Consider the following 21,017-nt stretch of genomic DNA (forward strand, 5'->3'; position numbering starts at 1 on the left):
GAGCGTAGTTTACAGTAGAACCAAGAAAACAGAAGGCAGAGAATTGCCCACAGCTCCCCATCTTGTGATTGTGTTTTTAGTGGGACACTCTCAAGCTAATTTGTTAGCATCAGAGCTATGTTTCCTTGCAGTATGTAAAAGACCCATGCAGAGGAGGGTTTATTTCCTTAATGCTTTTGTCTTTTACATATTTGGCGTGTCTGAAACTAGCACAGCTCCATTTTGTTTCCTTTCTCATTTGTGTGCCAGCATTGCCAATGGTGTCAGCAGCACAGCTTTGGAATAGAAGCATTGGTTATTTATTTATTTATTTATTTTGTTGTGGTCCTACCTAAATGTTTTTTAATCAAAACCCACCAAAACACCCCTCTCACAGTGACAGGGTTATGGATTTATGAAACAGCAGTGGACAGTTAGAATCCAGAAGACATTCTCCTCCGGTAAATCAGCTTATGGCAATTGCAAGATAGGTCAAATTTGGGACACAAATGGTATGATGATGTTTGTGTGACTCCAGCAGTGAGCCAGTTCTCAGATACGAGGAATTAAGGAGGCTTGGACTAATTACATGGAGCAGCAGTGTGATGAGACATCTTTGCAGTGGATTCTGTTGGGCATGGGGGCCAGATTGATAGTTCTGCCCTGAATCTCATCAGCAACTGCAGCCCCTTTAGCTCCTCTCTTCTGCTCCAGACAACAAGGGCTATGATAATATAGGCCAGTTGCAGAGTCATAAAGTTTAAAGCCAGAAGAGAACCCTAGATGATCTAGTCTGACCTCTGCTATATCACAGACCACTGAACACCACCAGCCATCTCCACACCAAATAACAACCAGAATTAGGCCAAAGCATTACAACTCTGAGGAGACTAAAGTGTTGTGTGCCACAAGCAGGGAACAGGAGGGACCAAGGTGCACCAATGCCTGAGGCCTCTGAAATGGCAGGGAACTGAGTAAGGGCTCATCTAGACGAATAGTTAGTCTGCGTCAGGCTGGGATAGAAATCTACCCCACAGTAGCCTGCAGCGTGCTAACTGTCCATGTGGATCCTGATGTCATGCACTAGAAGTTCCTTAGTACGCATTGACCTATCCCCGTTTAAATGGGAGTAGATCAAAATCCACTATGGAACTTTCAGAGCACTTCATCATTGACCACACAGACAGTTAGTGTGTGGTAGATTTCCCTCCAGCATGCTGCACGCTGTATGTCTAGGCAAGCCCCGAGTGAGGTGTACCTAGATGATTAGTACCCAAATGGTGTGGGAAGATCAAGCTGGAGGAGGGGAAGGATGTCATATAAGACTCACAATAGAGTTTGTCATAAAGAGATGAGGCTACATATTCATAACCTTGTGAGCTTAGAGCTTGCATCCTGAAAGGTAGCTTCTTCTCCACGTGCCCTCCTTACTGCTGTGCCACTTACTATAAGCCAGTTAGCCTGGCATCAAACCTGGGCAGAGTAATGGAAAAGCTGATCTGGTATTCAACCAATAAATAATAGGAATATAACTAATGCAGTTAAAGTGGTTTCATGGAAAACAGTCAAAGCAACCTGATTTCATTCTTTGACAGATTACAAGTTTGGTAGTTAAATGTAATATACTTAGACTTTTGTATGGCATTTGACTCAGTACCACTCGATATTCTGATTAAAAAGAAGTAGCACTATATGGTATCCACAGAGCACATGTTAAATAGACAAACACTGGCTAACTGACAGATCTCAAAAAGTAGTTGTCGATGGGCAATCATCACTGAATGAGGGGATTTCTAGTAGAGTTCCTCAGGAATCAGCACTAGGTCCAACACTATTTGACATTTTCATCAATGATCTTGGAGGAAATATAAAATAGCTGCTGATAAAATTTGTGGGTGACACAAAGGGTGTCAGGATGTTAAATGATAAGGATGAAGCAATGCGGATTGCTTGGTAAGCTGGGCCCATACAAACAACATGTGTATTAATCCTGCCAAATGCATAAGTATGCATTTAGGAACAAGGAATGTAGGCCAGACCTACCCAATGGGGGACTGTACCCTGGAGAGGATTGAAAAGGGTCATAGTGGGAAAGCAACTGAACACCAGCTCCCAGTGCAATGCTGAGGCAAAAAAGGCTAATGTGATCTTTGGATGTCTGAACATGGGGATAGAGAGTGAGTAGGGAAAGGATTTTTACCTGTACGTGGTGCTGGTGACACTAATACTACAATACTGCATCCAGGTCTGGTGTACATGATTAAAGTGGAGTGGATGCAGAAAAGAGTCATAGAAATTATTCAAGAGCTGGAGAAAGTGCCTTACAGAGAGAGACTTAAAGAGCTTGATCTGTTTAGCTTATCAAAAAGAAGATTAAGAGCTGACTTGATTATGGTGTATAAGTATCTTGATGAGGAGAAAATACTGGCCTCTTTAACCTAATGGAGAAAGGCAGGACAAGAGCCCATGGCTGGAAGCTGAAGCCAGACAAATTCAATTTAGAAATTAAGCCCAATTTTTTAACAGTGAGGGGGATTCACCATTGGAAGAAACTCCCAAGGGAAGTAGTGGATTCTCCATTTCTTGATGCCTTCAAATCAAGACTGGCTGCCTCTCTGACAGAGATGCTTTAGCCAAACAAACACAAGGTACTGGGCTCAAGAAAGGGGTCAATGGATGGAATTTTATGTTATGTTATATACAGGAGCTTGGACCAGATGATCTAATGGTCCCTTTTGGCCTTAAACACTATGAGTCTGTGTGGGATTATGACCTGACTCTGTCCTTTAGCCAATGGCAGTTTTACCAGTGACTTTAGTGGGAGCAGGAGCATGGTCACCCTAGGACCTGGATCAGCCACATCTCAAGTGTGGTGCAGATCTCCTCCCAAAAGAGGGAAGAATGAGCTCAGCAGGAGCTTCCAGCCCAATGCAAGAAGCAGTGAACTTTCATGGGCCAGATCCTCAGCTGGTGGAACTTGGGCTTGCTGTATTGAAGTCAATGGAGCTATGCTGTTTTAACCAGCTGTGGATCTGATCCAATGTTTGGGGATGTTTTTTAAAGCAGCTTTGAATAAATGCAATGATATCTAAGGCTAAGTGACTTGCTGTTTATCTACAGGGCAGGTATGGAGATAATGTAAACTTTGCTGCCATCCTTTGCCTAAACGCTGTTCTAGAGGGACTATGCACCTCTAGGGCCCTACAGGTCTCTATAGTCCATTTAATTCTTGGTCTCTCTGTGGACATTACTGACAATCAGTACCACTTGTGATGGTGGCTATAGGTTGTGGACACCTTCCCACTAAGAACAGCCAGTCCCTTCCACATGAACTAGCAGAATTCCTTGATGCTGCAAGTACTTGCATGCCCTGCAGGGCTGTTGTAATGGTCATGAACAGAGGCTATTTTCAGATGCAAGTTAGGGTGAACCACTGGGTGGAGTTTTCTGCAATGAAAAATAATAAACCCCTTGCACACTTACTCTCAAGGGTGCAAGGTAAAAACAGGCCAGGGAATGAGTGTGTGATCATTATGCCAATGAGACACTTATTTGTATGTGTCCCTTGTTGGCCTCACTCCTGCTACTGGACAGTAGTTGGCAGCTGCTCAGCAGTGCTCTCATTAATTGGGCTCCCCTGCACACCCAGTCCTGCCAAGCATTTGTTACCTGGTGATGGTACATGCAGATTCCCACATTCATACAGTGCAAGACCAAACTCAAAGGGGGATTTGCATTAGGTCATGATGGACCAGGCTTGCATTTGAACTAGTTATGCTGAAATGAAAGACTTGAGAGCTCATTATTATCTCCCAGAGCCATCCAGCCCTCTCACTCACCAAAGCTCTTCTAAATGGCTGCTTAATGAAGGCATTCACCTATCAAAGAAGTTCACATTTTGACCTAGATGAAAATGTTGAGAGTCTGGAGGGGAAAGTCCCAAATGTTGTGGGTTTTTTTGTTAGTGCTGCTGTTCATTATCCACCATCCTGTTGCTCTTATATTTTGTAAATAGGTAGGCATCATTTTCATGGGTCAGACCAAAAAAAGCACTGTGTGATCTCCCCCTGCTGACATGCAGAAATAGTTGACCAAGGAAAAGCTGTGCATATTGTTTGTGAGAGCGATTTCTGATGTACAAATCCCCGCTAAGCAAACCAAGGATTGTGTGGCAGTCTTAGGGGTCAGCTCCCACCTTCACCTTCCACTTCTTAGTCTTCAGAAGGAGTCTTGGTCATTTGTTTCTTTCTCCAGGTAGCTTTTCTACCAAGTTGGGCTAAGGAGCGAAGGTGCGTCAAGAGATGGGGAATGGTTGCTATGCCCTCATAAATGGACTCTATTTGGGACCCATGGGAAAAGTCTTCATGGAGATGAAGATGCTGATTGCCAGGACTTGCTAACTCTGAGTGTACTGTGCTTACTCACCCCACAGATGGCTACACAGTCGATGACATTGTGTTTTTCTGGCAAGGAAACAACTCAGCCGTCACGGGGATGGAGATGCTGGAGCTGCCCCAGTTCACCATCATCGAGCAGAGACTGGTCACCAGAGAAGTGGTCTTCACCACAGGTGGGGTTCTGTGCAAAGGGGTTTGGGAAACATATAAAGGATTCTCTTTGCAAAAGTCAGTGCAGTTGCTTCTCTAACTTAGATGTAGAAGCCATTGTCTAGGATGTTTGAGGGCCTGGGTTCTAATCTTGCAGTGCCACTTTGGAAAATTGGTCTCTTTTCCTTTCCTGCCAACCCTGCTTTTTCAGATCCCTGCCCTCAGACAGCAAGAGGTGAATGGTGCCATTTTTTGCAGATACCCTCAAGATTGCCAGGCCAAAATGCTGACTTCCCTCAAACAGGGCTTCATTGGTAGGTCCCCACCTTTACCACTCTTTCCATGTGATTTCCAAGTGGTTCTTGAAACTCCAATAAAAATAACAATAAGAAGAAAAACATTTCCTTAAAAACAAGTGTGCAACCTATGAATGAGAAGCAAACCTGCCTGTGTGTCATGGGAAAAGGAGCTCGTGAGACTGCACATCTGATGGTGCAGCTGGAAAATTTGCTGTGATTGGTGACAGACTTAATTTTATCTAGTATGTGTGCACTGTCAAAAACAAACCACAAACATTGGCTCTTAAGATCTTCTAAATTACATGAGACCACTGCCAAGATCATCAATTGTTATTACAATATTGTCTAGAGGCTCCAACCAAGCGGGTGCCCCATTGGCTTGGGCACTGGGCAATCACATAGTGAAAGACAATCTCTGCCCCCAAAAACCTACAGTATGACACACAAAAAGTGGGAGGGGAGCATAAATACTGAGATGTGAAGTGCCTTGTCCAAGGAGATGAAGAGGCATGCTGATAACAGACTCCAGGTTTCTGTCTTCCTAGTCTAGTGCTCTAACCATTAAACAAGACTGCCTGCCCAGTTAAGCTGGTTGCCAACCTTGAGGGTCCCTTTGTCATAACACATTATCCCCTTCCTCGGCTGTTAAGATAGCAATTGAGGCAGGGTGACCTCTTGAATTTTCAGCTTCAGAGCAAAGGGGAGAGTTACAGAAGGGTGAGTTCTTACTGGAGTCCTCTACAAACTTGCACAGGTAAGCTGTTTGCATTTGCCCAGTTTGCACACACCTTTATGGTACCTGCACAGGGAAAATAAGATTCCCAATGGCACGTGCATTTTGGATGTGTTATCTGAGTAATGAGGTTGAACAGGAACCTTGTGGTTGGGACAGTCCCGAGTTTTCCCAGCAGCTGCCTAATGCACTGCCTTCCGCTATTTAGGAGTACATTTTCTTCTTATTTTTGTGAGTGAGTACATGGTATCTAGCAGAAGAAATCCTCTGTCTTCTCCAACTGCAACTGCTTATGGGAGAATCTGTTCCCATTTAATGCTCAGAAAGCCTGGGCTCCTTACTGCTCAAGGTGGTTAAAGATCCAAGGCAGGGGACCCAATTGACCAGGCTCCAAAGAGGCTCTTCCTGAAGGTGATAAATCTACGTCATCAATGGAGAGGCAGACTAACAGGATTACCTCCCCTGTCCCTCCCCAACATTGCTTCTAAAGAGGGAGAGATATGAGTGATTCCCAGGTGATTTCCATTCCTGTTCCTGTCCCCTTATCACACCTGTAGCCCTGGCAAATGACAGTTCCTTTTGGTATCTGATTTACAGGCTCTTATCTCCGCTTATCCCTGAGTTTCCGGATCAAGAGGAACATCGGTTACTTCATCCTCCAGACTTACATGCCTTCCATCCTCATCACCATCCTGTCCTGGGTCTCCTTCTGGATCAATTATGATGCCTCTGCTGCCCGGGTGGCATTGGGTAGGTCCCTTTTCACTCTACACTCCATAAGGGCTTCCTTTGGGGAGGGGAGTGGGCTGGGATTGTTTGAAAAAGAGAAGGAGAACAGAGTGATTAAAAGACTGATAGAGATCGCACAGCAAAATAAATACACATTGCACCTTTTATCTCCCAAGAGGGTCAAACTTGAAGATACCACGGCATATCTGGTGAGATGCAGATCAAATATGCAGAGATCCAGGTATACAGACATCTGTGCAGTTATTGGAATGATCAGCTGTGTACAATGTAGTAATCAAACAGACATGCAAACAAATGCACAGGTGACATCTAATCACTGGAATCAATGCACTGGCTTGTATTTCCTTGAGGCTCCACGTTCAGGCATACAGGTGTTCTGCTTGGAGACATACTAAGGGTGAAGTGGCACCTTCAGTCACCCCTAGTCAGGGGCAGTGCTTGGCTATGCTTCCCCAAGAGCAGAGGTTGTAGGTGTTTTGAAAATAATGTCTCTGAATCATAAATCAGGACGTGCTACTCTCTCACTGCAGGGCAGAAGTAAACTCTGCCAGCCCTTTTCCTGGTGCACCTTACTTCCCCTGCCAGGCAGGCTCAGCTGTGCTGATCAGAACATTATGGAGCATGGAGCCAAATCTTCATCCACTCCCCACCCTGGCATGCCCAGTCCCTGCCTGTCTGCCCAGTTGCAGCTGCTCCCCTCCTTTGTGTGGTTGCAGGGCTGCCCAGAGGATTCAGGGGGCCTGGGGCAAAGCAATTTCAGAGGCCCCTTCCATAAAAAAAAGTTGCAATACTATAGAATGCTATATTCTTGTGGGGGCCCCTGCCAAGGCAAATTGCGCCCCCCCCCCCTCAGCAGCCCTGGGAAAAATAAACATTTAAAAACCTTCCGCATCTCGGCACAAACCCAGTTTTGAGAAAACTTCTTTTCAAGTCACCTTTAGAAGGTATCACTGGTTCTCAGCATCAGCTAGTGCTAAAAGGCACTAAAGCTCATTAAAAAGGGTTTGGAAAAATATTTTCCGTCAAAACTTTTTTTGGATCGAAAACTAGGGGTTTTTAAATAGCAGAAGAAAATCACGGACAATGTCTGCTTTCCTTCAAAATTTGTTGTTTTTTTTAATTGAAAAGCTGAAATTAGTCTGCCAAAACCTGAATATGGTTTGGGGTTTCAGAAGTGTGTGGCCAAATATTTGCTGCTTGCTGTGTTTGTTTAAAGAAACAATAAAAAAAAATCTGCTTAAAAAAATCCAAAACTTTTGAACCACCTCACCTTGTGACCAAACACCTGAGCCCATCCAGTCAGAGATTTTTCCGGGTTTCTGATACTCTGCTGGCTTCCTTGACTCATATCTGTCTCCATAACTTTGGGTTCATCTAGCTTAGAACATACGAATGGCCATACTGGGTCAGACCAAAGGTCCATCCAGCCCAGTATCCTGTCTACTGACAATAGCCAATGCCAAGAGCCCCAGAGAGAATGAACCTAACCTGTAATGATCAAGTGATCTTTATCCTTCCATCCATCTCCACCCGCTGACAGACAGAGGCTAGGGACACCATTCCTTACCCATCCTGGCTAATAGCCGTTAAAGGACTTAACCTACACGAATGTATCTGTTTCCTAGAGACTGGCTCCACGGGGTCCCTCACAAACTGGAGATGGTTATCGTAGGTTTGTCTTTAGTATAGCTTATGTACATACTCCATGAACTGAGCATTTGAGCTTGTTCCAGAATCTGAAATGAGCCTATATTGTGAAAACTGAAATGCTCAAAATAGCACATGCATGTGAATGGACGCAGGGTGCTAAAATGAAATTAACCCAGGGGTTCTCAACCTGGGGGTCGGGACCCCTCAGGCAGTCACAAGATTATTACTGGGGGTCACAAGCTGTCAGCCTCTACCTCAAACCCCACTTTGCCTCCAGCATTTATAATAGTGTTAAATATATTAAAAAAGTGTTTTTAATTTATGAGGGGGGTCACACTCAGAGGTTTGCTATGTGAAAGAGGTCACCAGTACAAGAGTTTGAAAAGCACTGAATTAACCCCTCTGGAGCCTCGGGGAATGCAGGGGAGGGGGGGTCTCCCTTCATAGGGTTGGGAAGGAGGTAGGTGGTGTAGGATGTTGCTCTTCTCATGTGATCCCTCCCCCACGGAAAAGCTTGTCTCTCTGTGTTAAATAGCTGTCTGCAAGCCTCAAACTGCTGAATGAGCTTTAGGGTAGGGAAGGCTGTGCCTTCCCAAACAGCCTGGCCCTGCCCACTATCCAACCGTCATCCACTTCCTGCCCCCCGACTATCCCCATCAGAATCCCCGCCCCATCCTGTTCCTTGTCCTCTCACTGCCCCCCCCGAGACCCCCTTCCCAACCATCAACCCAGGACCCCACCTCCCACCAACCCCCCCCCCGTTCCCTGTCCCCTGACTGCCTCAACCGCTATCCACCCCCACCCCCCTGCACCCTGACAGACTCCCGGAATGCCCACAATCCAACCCCCCCTTCCCCGTCCCCTGACCGACCCCCCAGAACCTCTGCCCCCTCCCTGTCCTCCTGACTGGCCCTGGGACTGCCTGCCCTTTATCCAACCCCCCACCCGGCCCCGGTCCCTGGCCCCTGCCCTCTGCCACGCTTACACACACGCTGCCCGGAGCCTTGGCGTGCCGCATCCAGGAGCGGCCCTGGACAGCACTACAGCGGCTGACTCCAGTGGGGCCTAAGTTCCCGCCGGTTGGCCCGGAGCTCGCAGACCCGCCCCCTTACGACATGGCTCCGAGCGGGGAGGAGCTCACGCCCCGCCTGAGCCACGCCGCTTTAGCTCTGTCCAGGGCTGCTCCTGGGCAGGACCGCCCAGAGGGGGGGCAAGTGGGGCAATTTTCCCCAGGCCCCACAGGGGCCCCCACGAGAATTCTCCGGCCCCGCCTCTGCCTGCCCCCATCCCCTGGTGCCTCAGCATGCCACGTCCAGGAGCGGCCCTGGACAGAGCTAAAGCAGCGTGGCTTGGGTGAGGCCTGAGCTCTGCCCTGCTCAGAGCCGCATGGTAAGGGGGCGGGGCTGTGAGCTCCGATCCCATCGGAGCCATGCCGCTGCAGCGCTGTCCAGGAGCCAGGGCAACGGCGCACTGAGGCTTCAAGAGAGGGGAGAGGTGATGGTAACCCAGGAGCAGGGCTGCCCAGAGGATTCAGGGGGCCTGGGGCAAAACGGGGGAGCAGACATGAAAAAAGGCACCATCCGCTCCTGCGCTTGTACTCACCGGGCAGCACTCCAAGTCTTTGGCGGTGGTGGCAGGTCTTTCACTTACTCCGTGTCTTCGGCAGCACTGAAAGACCCGCCGCTGAAGTGCTGCCCAAGACTCGGACCGCTGCCGGGTAAGTAAAAATTTAAAAGGCACCTCTAGCCAGGGAAGGGATTTTCAGCCAGGGCTCGCGGGGCCCCTGCAGGGCTCAGGGCCTGGGGAAAATTGCCCCACTTGCCCCCTCCCCTCCGAGCAGCCCTGCGTGGTTGAGCAGAGCAGGTAACCTGTGCAGGGAAGAAAGGAGAACTTTTAGGGAGCCCTTAGCGGAAGCATGTGCAGTGCACGTTCATGCTGCCGTTTTCAAAACACCTGTAACCTGCTCACCCATTGAAGTCATTTCTTCAGATCTAGCAAAGAGACTTGTTGCCAGAGGACTAAGTTCATGGTGATTTAGTTTCAGGATTCAGCTCTTCAGGAGTTACCCCAGTATGTAAAAGCACCTGAATATCTTTTAATGTGTGAAAACTACCTATTCTCTTCTCAGGTAACACACAAAACAAGCCAAACAGACTCTGGCAGACTTTGCAAGATAAATTCACAGTTTTTCTGAGAACAGGCTTGAGAATTTTCAGCTCAAAGAGGCATTTGTCACCGCAGATAAGTCTGTGTCTTATGAGTCTTATCCCACATCATGAGTTTTGCCATGAACTTCAGCGGCATCAAAATAAGACTCTAAAACGGGGGTTTAAATGAACATGCCTCCACTGACATAACCATATTACCACTTAGATGGCATTCCTTTCACTGTGTGTGTGTCCGTGTGTGTGCACGTGCTGGTGTGTGTGTGTGTGTGTCTCTGTCAATTGACTGAGAAGCAGATAAAATAGTTAGGTTAGGTGGATAGATAGGCACTGGGGATGGATGGATGGATGGATGGACAGAGAGATGATGAATGAATGACTATGGGAACGGGGGAATGTATGCAGTATTAGAAATTTGCATGGTACTTTACAAACTCTTTACAAAGACGTGTTTCCTGCCTTGAAGGGCTCACACTCTTAAGTAAATACAAGAAAAATCCAGGAGAATAAATTTAGGTCCTCAGTTTAGGAAAGCACTTAAGGACTGGCTGAAGAGCTGTCCCGAATCGGAATGTGTTCCTGAATCACAGCCTGGGTGAAGGAACCTTAATCAGGAGACAAGAGGTGGGCTTGATTGAAGAGTTGAAGGAGGAGAGGGTGATTGGACTACCAGAACAGGCATGTGCAGCCTGATAGAAGGTTCAACAAAGGGAAAGATACAGAAGAGACAGTAAGGTGAGGGAACTGAGATCAGTGTAGGGAGTAAGAGGAGGTCTAGAGGTTTAGCAGATCTGAGATATAGGCTAGAAGAGAATAAGGTGCTTGAATTTGCTACAGTAGAAGACAAGGAGCTAACAGGGAGATTCAAAAGAGGGATGGTGCGGACAGAGCAATAGGAGAGGAAGACGATTGGGGTAGAGTTCGTAGACCAGAAGGAAGAAGGTTACCGTAATAAAGGCAAGAGGTAACCAGTGCACAGACAGGAGATTTAGCAGCAAGGAAAGGATGGATGTGGGTGTTATACAGGGTAAAGTGAGACACTGGATATTGGGGGAGAAGGAGAGGAAAGTGTCAGGATGACCATGTCAGTGAGAGGAAGGACAATGGAGTGGTGTTAGAGAAAGAATTCACTTATAGAAATATTGAGGTTGGGGTGGCAGCTGGATACCCAGGAGGAAACATCAGAGAAGGGGTAAAGATCTGAGATTAGAGAGAGGGGCAGAGGTCAGTGATATTGTGACGTTACCCTCTGGTGTTATCTGGACCAGTGATCTGCTAGATCACTCCAATCCTTGACTCTGGGAGCCAGCCTTACCCTGCTTTGCTGTGAGAACCCCCACTCCTGGACTGTTCACGCACAGCCTCTGGCATGTAAGCTGCTCCTTGGATTGTATAATACTAGCCAATGAATGACACTAGCCAGTACCTCTGGTCCCAGACACAACTCTAGTAACCTCCGTCTTGCAATGTTCAGTTACACCGGCTGGACGCTGCAAACTTATATGAGTTCGTCAGTTTAACAAAGAAATTGATAACACACCAGGCTTGTTATCCCAAGGGGAGACTCTGAAACACTTCAAACCAAGCCCACTGCTTCAGGTAGAATAAACAAACAGATTTATTAACTACAAAGATAGATTTTAAGTGATTATAAGTCAAAGCATAACAAGTCAGATTTGGTCAAATGAAATAAAAGCAAAACGCATTCTAAGCTGATCTGAACACTTTTAATACGTTTACAAACTTAGATGCTTCCCACCACAGGCTGGCTGGTTGCCCTTCAGCCAAGCTCTCCCCTTTGATCAGTGGTTCAGTCGCTTGGTGTGGTGTCTGTAGATGTAGGTAGAAGAGAGAGAAAAAGCATGGCAAAATGTCTCTCTCTTTTATCATGTCCTTTCTTCCCTCCTGTCTTTACTCCCCTCCCCCCATTCAGAGTCAGGTGAGCATTACCTCATCGCAGTTCCAGACTGACCTAAGGAAAGGTGGGGACTCTCTCGAGAGTCTAACAGATTATTTTGTTGCTGCCTAGGCCAGTGTCCTTTGTTCCTGTGAGGAGGGACTGTGTTTGTCCCATACCGGCCCTGATGTGATGTGAACTGCCTCTCTGTTCCTGGAGAGTTTTTGCCTGGGCTTGCTTTAAGCCATGAGGATACATATACAGCCTCATAACTGTATACATGAAATTATACCCTATAACATTACTATAACATTACTGTAACATCACTATAACAACCATGCTTAGTGCATCATGAGCCCTCCAAAAACACCAAACATTACAAACTTTGCATTGGATACCACACAATCATTTTATAAAGATGAACATGAGGGTGTAGGGTGTCCCCCAAGGTACAGAGCATCACAGATAGAGGGGGTTCGGACTGAGAGCCACTGTTGTAGAAATTTTATTTAAAACCACAGGCACAGTTAAGGTCACAGAGAAAAGGAGAATGAGAGAGCAAAGGACAGGATCGTGGGGATTGCCAACAGCCAGTAGAGGAGGTTGAGGATCATTAGAAGAGACACTGACAGGGTGATCAACAAGGTACATGGAGAGCTGAGTTGTGAAAGCTAAGGGGGCCAGAGTGCTTCCCCGCCTCAAAGGCAGCAGAGTGGTAGAGGAGAGCCTTTTAGCTGTGAGAAGGCTGTCAGCGACCTTGTGCAAGGCAGTGCCGAGAGACTGGAGCATGAGGAAGACAGAGTGGCAGGGGCCGTGAGAATGAACAAGACACTTCAGGATTCCAGGGACAGAGTGGGTGAGGAAGATAAGGTCTGAGGGACATTTACTTCCAGATGGATGGAACACGAGTGGGCTGGACAGGGAGGGAAATGAGCTGGGGAGAGAGTGAGTGGGAAAGGAAAGAGAGGGAATTAGGGAGTCAGGCAGAGAGGAAGGAATGGAGTCAGGTGGAAGAAGGACAGAGATGAGAAGGGAGACTTGGAGTCAGAGAAGAGAGGGAGAGGGAGGAGAAGAGAGCAGAGCTGGGTATTCTCTGCCATCCTGAGTGGAGGAGGAAGGGGACAAAGAGGTGGAGCAGAGCCAGAGCGGGTTGATACAGATCATCTTGCTAAAGCACAGTTGATACCCTCCTCTCCTCCTGGCTCTTCCCTACAGTGACTCCTGTTGGGAAGTGGGGATCAGAACAGCTATAGTCTATCTCTCATCCATCCTGCTTATCCCTCTCTGCAGCCACACCTGCTGAGAGAGAATGGGGCTGTGAGTGTCTGAGAGCCCTGGTCTCCTCTCACTCCCTACACTGATCTATCTCCTTCCCTGCATTGCTCAGATGGAGGAGAGAGTGAGCGAGTGCCGTGCTGTGGCACCATCCCGTCTCGGTAACGGAGCATGCGCACTGTTGTTGCAGGGGTCACCACGGTGCTCACGATGACCACCATCAACACCCACCTGCGGGAGACCCTCCCAAAGATCCCATACGTCAAGGCCATTGATGTCTATCTCATGGGCTGCTTCGTCTTCGTGTTCCTGGCACTCCTGGAATATGCCTTTGTCAATTACATTTTCTTCGGGCGGGGCCCTCGCCAGCAGAAGAAGCAGAGTGAACGGCTCAGCAAGGCAAACAATGAGCGCCAACGATATGAGGAGAAGAGGATGAGGGAGCAGGTTTGTCCTTTTCCTACCTTCTAGCAGGAGAATTCAGATTCTTCACCTTCATTTTGTCCAGGAGCACCCGGGAGGGGCTGTTCTCCCCTTTGAGACAGTCCCCATGTTCACTATACACTAGGCTAATGCATACATCCTCCACAAATGGATGCCCACAAGGACCAAACACTCCTGAGGTCAGAGTGCTCATTCAGTCCTCACCCTTCACCCTGCCCCATTAGGTCCATCCTCTTCTGAGAAGAGGAGGATGTGATACAGGTGTATTCAACACTAACAGAGTGGGACTTTGTCCCCCTCTTGTGGTGGAATCACTTACAGTGCTGTAAGAGTCAGCCCCTGCCTTTAAGATGATGGAGCGTGTTCTTCAGCTACAGCAGTAGCACCCCTTGCTTTTAGATCAGAAGGCCAATGCTCAGTCTCTGTAGATGACCTAACCCAGGGCATTGTTGTTACCCAGACAATAGTCCAAAACCATCTCTGAGGCCAGTGGAAAAATGAAAAAGTTAAATCTGGCCCCGAGTGTGCTCTGCTCACACTATCATCTTTCTCTCTCTTCCCTGTTCCAGGTTGACCCTTATGGCAACATCCTCCTCAGCACCCTGGAGATGAACAACGAGCTACTGGCCACGGACATGATGAGCAGCGTCGGCGAGTCTCGAAACTCTGTCCTGTCCTTCGAAGGCTCAGGAATCCAATTCCGTAAGCAGCTGGCCTCTCGGGATGGCTTTGGCCACCACCCCACCTTAGACCGCCATGTCCCTCTGACACACCATACTGCTGTCCGCAACCGTGCCAACTGCCGCCTCCGCCGGCGGTCCTCTAAGCTGAAGCTCAAAATCCCAGACCTGGCAGACGTCAGCACCATTGACAAGTGGTCACGGATCATTTTTCCAATCACCTTTGGATTCTTCAACCTCATTTACTGGTTGTACTATGTAAATTGATGCCTGCGGCCTCCAGGAGCGATAGGCACAGACACTCAGACAATGACAACACAGGAGCGCTGTGGTCTTTTGGGTTTGGGTTTACTCTTTTCTCTTATTATCATTTCCTCCTTTGTTTGGTAGGTTTATTCTAAGCTTACTTTCTCTTTTCAGCACATTAGAAACACGGAGCATGGGGAGGTGGGGCAGGGGGGTTGGGGATGGGTCTCAGGTTTTAGGAGGATTGACCTCCTCTTGATTTCGGCTTTGTGCCGAAGAACTTCACCATTGTAAAAAAAAAAAAAAAAACAACAATCCCAAAATCAAAATCAGAAAAGTTTAAAAGAAAAGAAGAAGAAAAGTTTTAATGAAACTGAGTCGAAAACAGGGATGGAGGAATAAGCTATCTTTGAATGTGCTCACTGATGCGCTGCCCACACCTCCATTTTACCACTGAAGTCTCATCTTTTTGTTCTTCTTGATATTATTATTTTTTAATCTTTCACTCATTTTCACTCTTAGCCCCTTCTCATTTATTCCCACCTGGAGTCACTGAGATCGGGGAGTTCCATTCTCACTCTGCATGGTCTTTCTTTTCTTTCTCTCTCTGTCTCTTGCTTACAGGTGTAAAAGAATCTTTTAAACAAACAAAAAGAATATTTATTTTGGAACAGCTGGGGGAAGGCATTGGGAATTACTTGGGGAGGGGAGATGGAGGGAGGTGGGTTGGGGCGGGAGGGTGCATATCAAAAACGAAGGCACATTTGCAAGTTGCCTTTTTCCACTTTCAGGAGTTTGCAAACTGTTTTTCCAGTGTGAGCGTGTGTGCGTGTGTGCGCGCGTGCATGTTTTCTGGGGTGGGGAGGGAAGGGTTTGTAATTTTTTTTGTAGAAGGAGGACACAGGTCACATTTAACCAGTGGTGTTTCCAGGGGAATAGCAGGGTTTTGCGTGCATATTACAACTGCAGGAAATTTGGGGAGGGGGTCCCAGCCTGTCACACAGTGAGGTACACAAATATTAAGGCGAGGGAGTCCAAGATTGGCCAGGAAACTTGTACCATTGTCCGGAATTGGCATTTGATCTCTTGTTGACTTAGCTTGAGTCAGCCCAGTAATGGGAGGGACAGAGATCAGTGTTCCTAATATTTCCCACCCTCCATCCTGGCATGCTGAGTTTTGGAAGAGAACCAGTCATAGGAGTCAAAAACCAAACCCTAGTCCTCCTCCACCTGCTCTCTGTGTACAACTTTCTGGACTCCAAGCCACTAGATGACTTCAGACCACTCTAGTGTGGTTTTTGTCTTTCTAGACTTCTGGGTGGAGAAACCTGTGAGTGGCATTTGGGCCCTTTCATACAAGCATTAGAAGCAAAGGGCGGGCTGAGGCCCTCTGTCACATATTTCTTAAGCCAGGCCTTGTTGCAGATCCATTAATGCAACTAGAGTATAGAAGGGAACACACCACTTCACCTCTTGCAGAAGGTGTATTAACTATATGTCAGAGTTCCACTGAGCTAGGGAAACATCATTCTGGAAGGCTATGGTCTCCAAAGGCTGGGTAGGCAGGAGGTTGAAATGGAAACACTGATCCCTTTGGTGCATGTGGAAGCCCTAAGTTCTTGGTGGCCTCCAACCATTAGCACTTGTTAATGGTGCACAAAAGTAACTTGTCCTGGTACATTAGAGCCAACATTCTCCAAAGCAGCCAGTGATTTCAGGTTCCTCCATTGTTGGCCCCCAAAATCACAGACCATTTTGAAAAAAGTTGGCCTAGAATATTTCCCGTACAATTGCACGCCAGTAAAAGCCATGAAAAAAATAAATTCACAAGTGCAAAACTTTAACCTGAGGATCATTCTCCATTATGCCTTCCATACGTGGAGCAGTCACGGAGATCCTTGCTTGTATACATTCAAGGTTATACATGCAATATGCACACATTGCTGTTAGTGCAAATGTCCCTTTTATTGCTCTCTAGCATTCTCTTCCTTTCTCCCCCTCCATCCTTGGTTCCCATTGGCTAAGAAAGCTCAGAGCTTCTGACACCAGTGAATGCTCCATATACCCAGTGACACATGCACTTATTGTATATTGATTTATTCACTAATTTGTGTCTGTACAGTGCTTTGAAAATGTAAAGCATTATAGACTGGATCTGGCATCGCTGAAGGCAAGGAGACGTGTGGGTGCAGGATCTGGTCCTATATGAGTAATAAGTATTGTTATTTTCATATGAGCAATGTGTCTTATACATTTTCTACTGATAGGATCCTAGAACACCCTCTCAGCTGTGACCTGTGTTTCTCTCTTGCACTAATACACTTGCACATGCACACATACCCTGCCTCCTCAATTCTTAAATCGTGCTCATGTTTCCGACTACGCTGCAAAACAAGATTCATGTTTTATTCATATCAGAGGACAATGCTGTAGTAAGCGGGTTTCCCCAGTGCTGTTGCAGTTGTGGTGCAGATGGGATTTTAGTGTAACCACTTTCCCATATGGCAGGGCATGAGAGAAGGGCCTGGGGTTTGAGTGCAGCATGAGCATAGCATTAGAACTGCACTGGTGAGCCATGTCCATATGGTACAGTGTGAGGTCACACTAATGTGGCAGGCAAGAAAGTAAATTGCACTTTATACTAAGTTTCCATTTATTAATGATTTAAAAAAGGTTGCAAACATTTAGTAGAAGTATAGCATGTTCCAGACACGAGTGGCATGTGTTATAGAAAGTTGTAAGCACATCAGAAGATGTTATTGGTGGTTATAAGCCATGGTTATATGCTACCTATTGACATGCTGGATTTTCATAAGTGTTGAGAATTAATTGGCCATTTGATAAAACAACCAATTACTGTTTATTAATTCCATGTAAATGGATCCTTACTATGAAGTGTGGCCAAAAGAAATAAAAGGCAGCTACAGCACAGGACATTTTCAAATGGTAGATAAGGAACAAAGGCAAAGAGCCAAGTTATAGAGATGATGCTGTGGAATATTGTTCAGGAGCTACAGTCATTAGCTCTGCAGGGATGGAAAAGCCTGGCTAATCCTTATTGGCTGGGAGAGCCCAGGCCTCAGGTACTAAATGTTTTGAGTTTCAGCCAATACTGATGCCTGGCAGTGATAGAGACACCTGGCTACACGTGGAGGATGGAATTATCATCAAGGTTATTTGCCATCTGAGCACCTGGGCCTCTACCAGCCACTGGCTGAATCCAGGCCCCATAATTACTCTCCAGGGCCTTTTGCAGCTGGAAAGTGAATGCAAAGTCCTGTACTTTCTATTTAAGGCTTCAATCAGGGATTGAGCCCAGAGTGCCATCATTCCATTTAGAGCTCCAGCAGTCAGGGATTAAGCCATGGTCCACTGGTGATGCAGCCATCTGAGAGTTTGATTCAGCCTCCTTTGTTATTGTCTGGGTTCTCTGTCAGCTGGGTTCTCTTTCTTATCAGGAGTTGCCCTACTTTCTGTCTTTGAATGTTTCTGACCTGTCATTACTAGGTCAGGTTTGCTTGATAGAATCAGTCTTAGTGTTTCCAGACATCCTGATTCCTTGGCTCTACACTATAATCTTGCCAGAATGTATGCGGTCAGGACTTTTCATACCATCCAGGGACAGCCTCCTAATTTCTGGTGACAAGAGAGACTGCTAGGGAATAAAAGAGCCCTGTAAATCAACTGATTAATAGAGCTCTCTCTTGTTTTATTGTATGGGGTAGAGGGGATAAATGCAGGAGGACCCACAAAACACGTCCCTTCAGGGCAAAAGCTGTACTCTTTCCACTCCACAGCTGTCTAGCAAAGGAGATGAATCACGGTGTTACTATAGGGGACCAGTGGTTCCAGAAAGATCTTTTGAAGGAGGCGGCAGACAGAGGAAAGAACCTTAAATCTGCTAACAGTGCTCTTATGATGCACAGGTTTGATGCTCCCATAAGAGTGCAGGAAAAGGGCGACATGCCTATAGAAAAGTAAATGCAAGGCAAGATCCACTGGAGGTATGAAGGGAAAGCAAGACTCACTTTTCATAGCAGCTGTCCCAATCCTGCCTCCGCTGTCTTCAGATCAGCAGACAAATCTTGCTGCTCATACAAGTTTCAACAGCTGCTGTTTCTTCAGGGGCTCATAACTCATTTCCCCCATCTCTCTTTTTGCTATACTTTTCCTAAAAGGACAGCAAGATTTTCCCCTCTGTAGTGCTTGCTTCCAGTGCTGTTGGCTCTTATGGAAATTCACAATGGCATAGATCCCATGTCACAGTTTCAGGGTGATTGCACCTGTAGTTCCCTCCTTGGTGCACCAAGGGCACCCACTTTAGGCTTCAGGCTCCCAGTCCTCATCTCTTCTGGGCAGTCTCACTCCCTTCTGACTGGGGGTTTTAAGGCTGCACAGCTCCATAATTTACACAGTGATATTCCTGGTAAACCAGACTATCTGCCAGCAACCGCATTTTGCCTTCTCTCTGAGGGCTATGTGCAGGACATAGCTCACAGGTATGAGTTACCACCCCGCTCATTTTAAGCAAGCACATTTATTCTTATGGTGAAAGCATTACAGAGAAAACACATTCAAAACAATAAAAAAACCTGCACACATGCTAAAAATCTTCCCAAAGGTCACCCAAACTCTGACCTAGGGCTCTGGTGGATCTTCGTCCTTCAGAACCCACAACTGGGTTTTCTGCATGGTTACAAGTTCATCAGTCTTAGATCCACAACAAAAGCTCTGAATCAGTTTAAACACAGGCTATTTATTCAAAAGTCCTTTCTTCGTCTGTTGGCCTCTGGAGAGTCCAATCTGAACTAGTAGATGTGAGCCTCCCCCGTAGGTACCTCTCTGGGTCAGGGGTTCAGCCTGGCTGATTTGCCTTAATATCACCATCCACTCTTTTTAGTTCCTGGAGGAGCAGTGGTAGCCCTCCCCCACTGAGTAGAACACAACCATACATAAACCTTTCATTTAAAACAGTGGAACCCAAAGATACTGCTTGGGTTAGAAATATTGGTCACAGCTATAACCATCCATTTAGTTTTTGTGAAGCTAGGGCAGTGAGAAAGAAAGGAATGGACCTTACTCCTCTTTATCAAAGCTTCTGGTTTTACCTCCAATATTGCCTCTTTGCTTCAGTGGTGAAGGTGATCCAGGACCCTGTATGGGGGGTTTAATCTCAGATCGGGACAGGATTACTGTCCGTTGCATTAATTACCTGGTAGTGATTTGCTTCACATCTAGGAGAGAAGCCCCATGTTGCATGTGGTCATCAAAAGGCGGGAGCGGGGGAGGAAAGGGGGAGACAAGTGCTTGTTCTTTCCCAGAAAGTCCAAGAAGGGAGAAGAGGAGGAGGAAGAGAAATAGAATTGGAAATTCTCTCAGGATAAACATGGCCAATTTACCCCAATTGTTTCATTTTCTGACATTGGTGTAGGGCTGTCACTCAGGGACCTTTAGGAACTGGGACCTTGGGACCATATCCTACCTGTCCCCTACCCATCCCTTTCCTTCAGCCTAGACATATAAGAATTGAGTGTTGGGAGACAGAGAGGAAAAATGAGAGTCCACGTAGCAAGCCCCTGCTATTCCATGGGAGACCGAAGCCTTGGTTACTAAGAGAGCAAGAAAATGTATGTCTTTGTATTCATGTTTTCAACCATAACCCTGCCCATAGTGTGTATAGGATAAGTTCACAGTGCATGAAACAAACAGGACTGTAGTGGCATCCAGCTTTCTTGCTAACGCATGCACATCTGACACTGCCTCAGCAGCTTATGTCTTGCAAATAAGTGGGGAACCTGCCAAAGTTTGGCATGTCTTCTACCAAGCAACAGTGCCACACACCTCCTGGAAACAGAACCATCTGGATCACTGATCAAGCTGATCTATTCGACTAGATTTCTTCCAGAGACGTTGGGGTTTGGGGGTGGAGAGAAGAGAGATTTTGCCTCTTATAGTCATTATCAGGCAAAACAGTAGAAACCTCTGGAGCTGCAGGCCAAGGGTCACTGGTCAGAGGGAAGGCGACTACTGAAAAGTTAGTGGTGAGCTGGAGATGGTTATGGCATGAGAAAGATAAGCATTTCCAATGGGTTTGAAGGGGTTGGGGGTGCAGGACACTGAAGACCTCTGTTGATCCAAACAGACTGGGTACAGCTGCAGACAGCCATAAATGAACCTGGCCTTGTGACTCATAACCCTAATCTGCAGGGACCACAGTCTTTGGAAGATAGTGGGGTCCGGAGACAGGGGAGGGAATGGACTAAGGCTATCTCTGCATTAGAGCTGGGAGGTGTGATTCTCAGCTCACGTACACTAGCTGGGTAGCCAGGGTGGCATGGATGGCAGCTTGGGT

The 21,017-nt window shown here is 46.8% G+C and overlaps 1 protein-coding gene across 2 annotated transcripts in view; it reads left to right on the forward strand.

Moving 5' to 3' along the window:
* LOC127056474 (gamma-aminobutyric acid receptor subunit beta-4) overlaps positions 1 to 21,017 on the forward strand; it is a 116,989-nt gene that overhangs the window by 73,017 nt on the left and 22,955 nt on the right. The window contains exons 6-9 of one of the 2 annotated variants that reach the window (XM_050964351.1): positions 4,412 to 4,549; positions 6,156 to 6,308; positions 13,486 to 13,742; positions 14,309 to 14,441. In XM_050964351.1, the coding sequence (XP_050820308.1) occupies positions 4,412 to 4,549; positions 6,156 to 6,308; positions 13,486 to 13,742; positions 14,309 to 14,441 (681 nt within the window). Of the gene's footprint in view, positions 1 to 4,411; positions 4,550 to 6,155; positions 6,309 to 13,485; positions 13,743 to 14,308; positions 14,743 to 21,017 lie in introns of those variants that run through there. The other variant, XM_050964350.1, reaches the window with a different exon arrangement.

This window comes from Gopherus flavomarginatus, chromosome 8 (assembly GCF_025201925.1).
Source record: "Gopherus flavomarginatus isolate rGopFla2 chromosome 8, rGopFla2.mat.asm, whole genome shotgun sequence".
NCBI lineage: Eukaryota > Metazoa > Chordata > Testudines > Testudinidae > Gopherus > Gopherus flavomarginatus.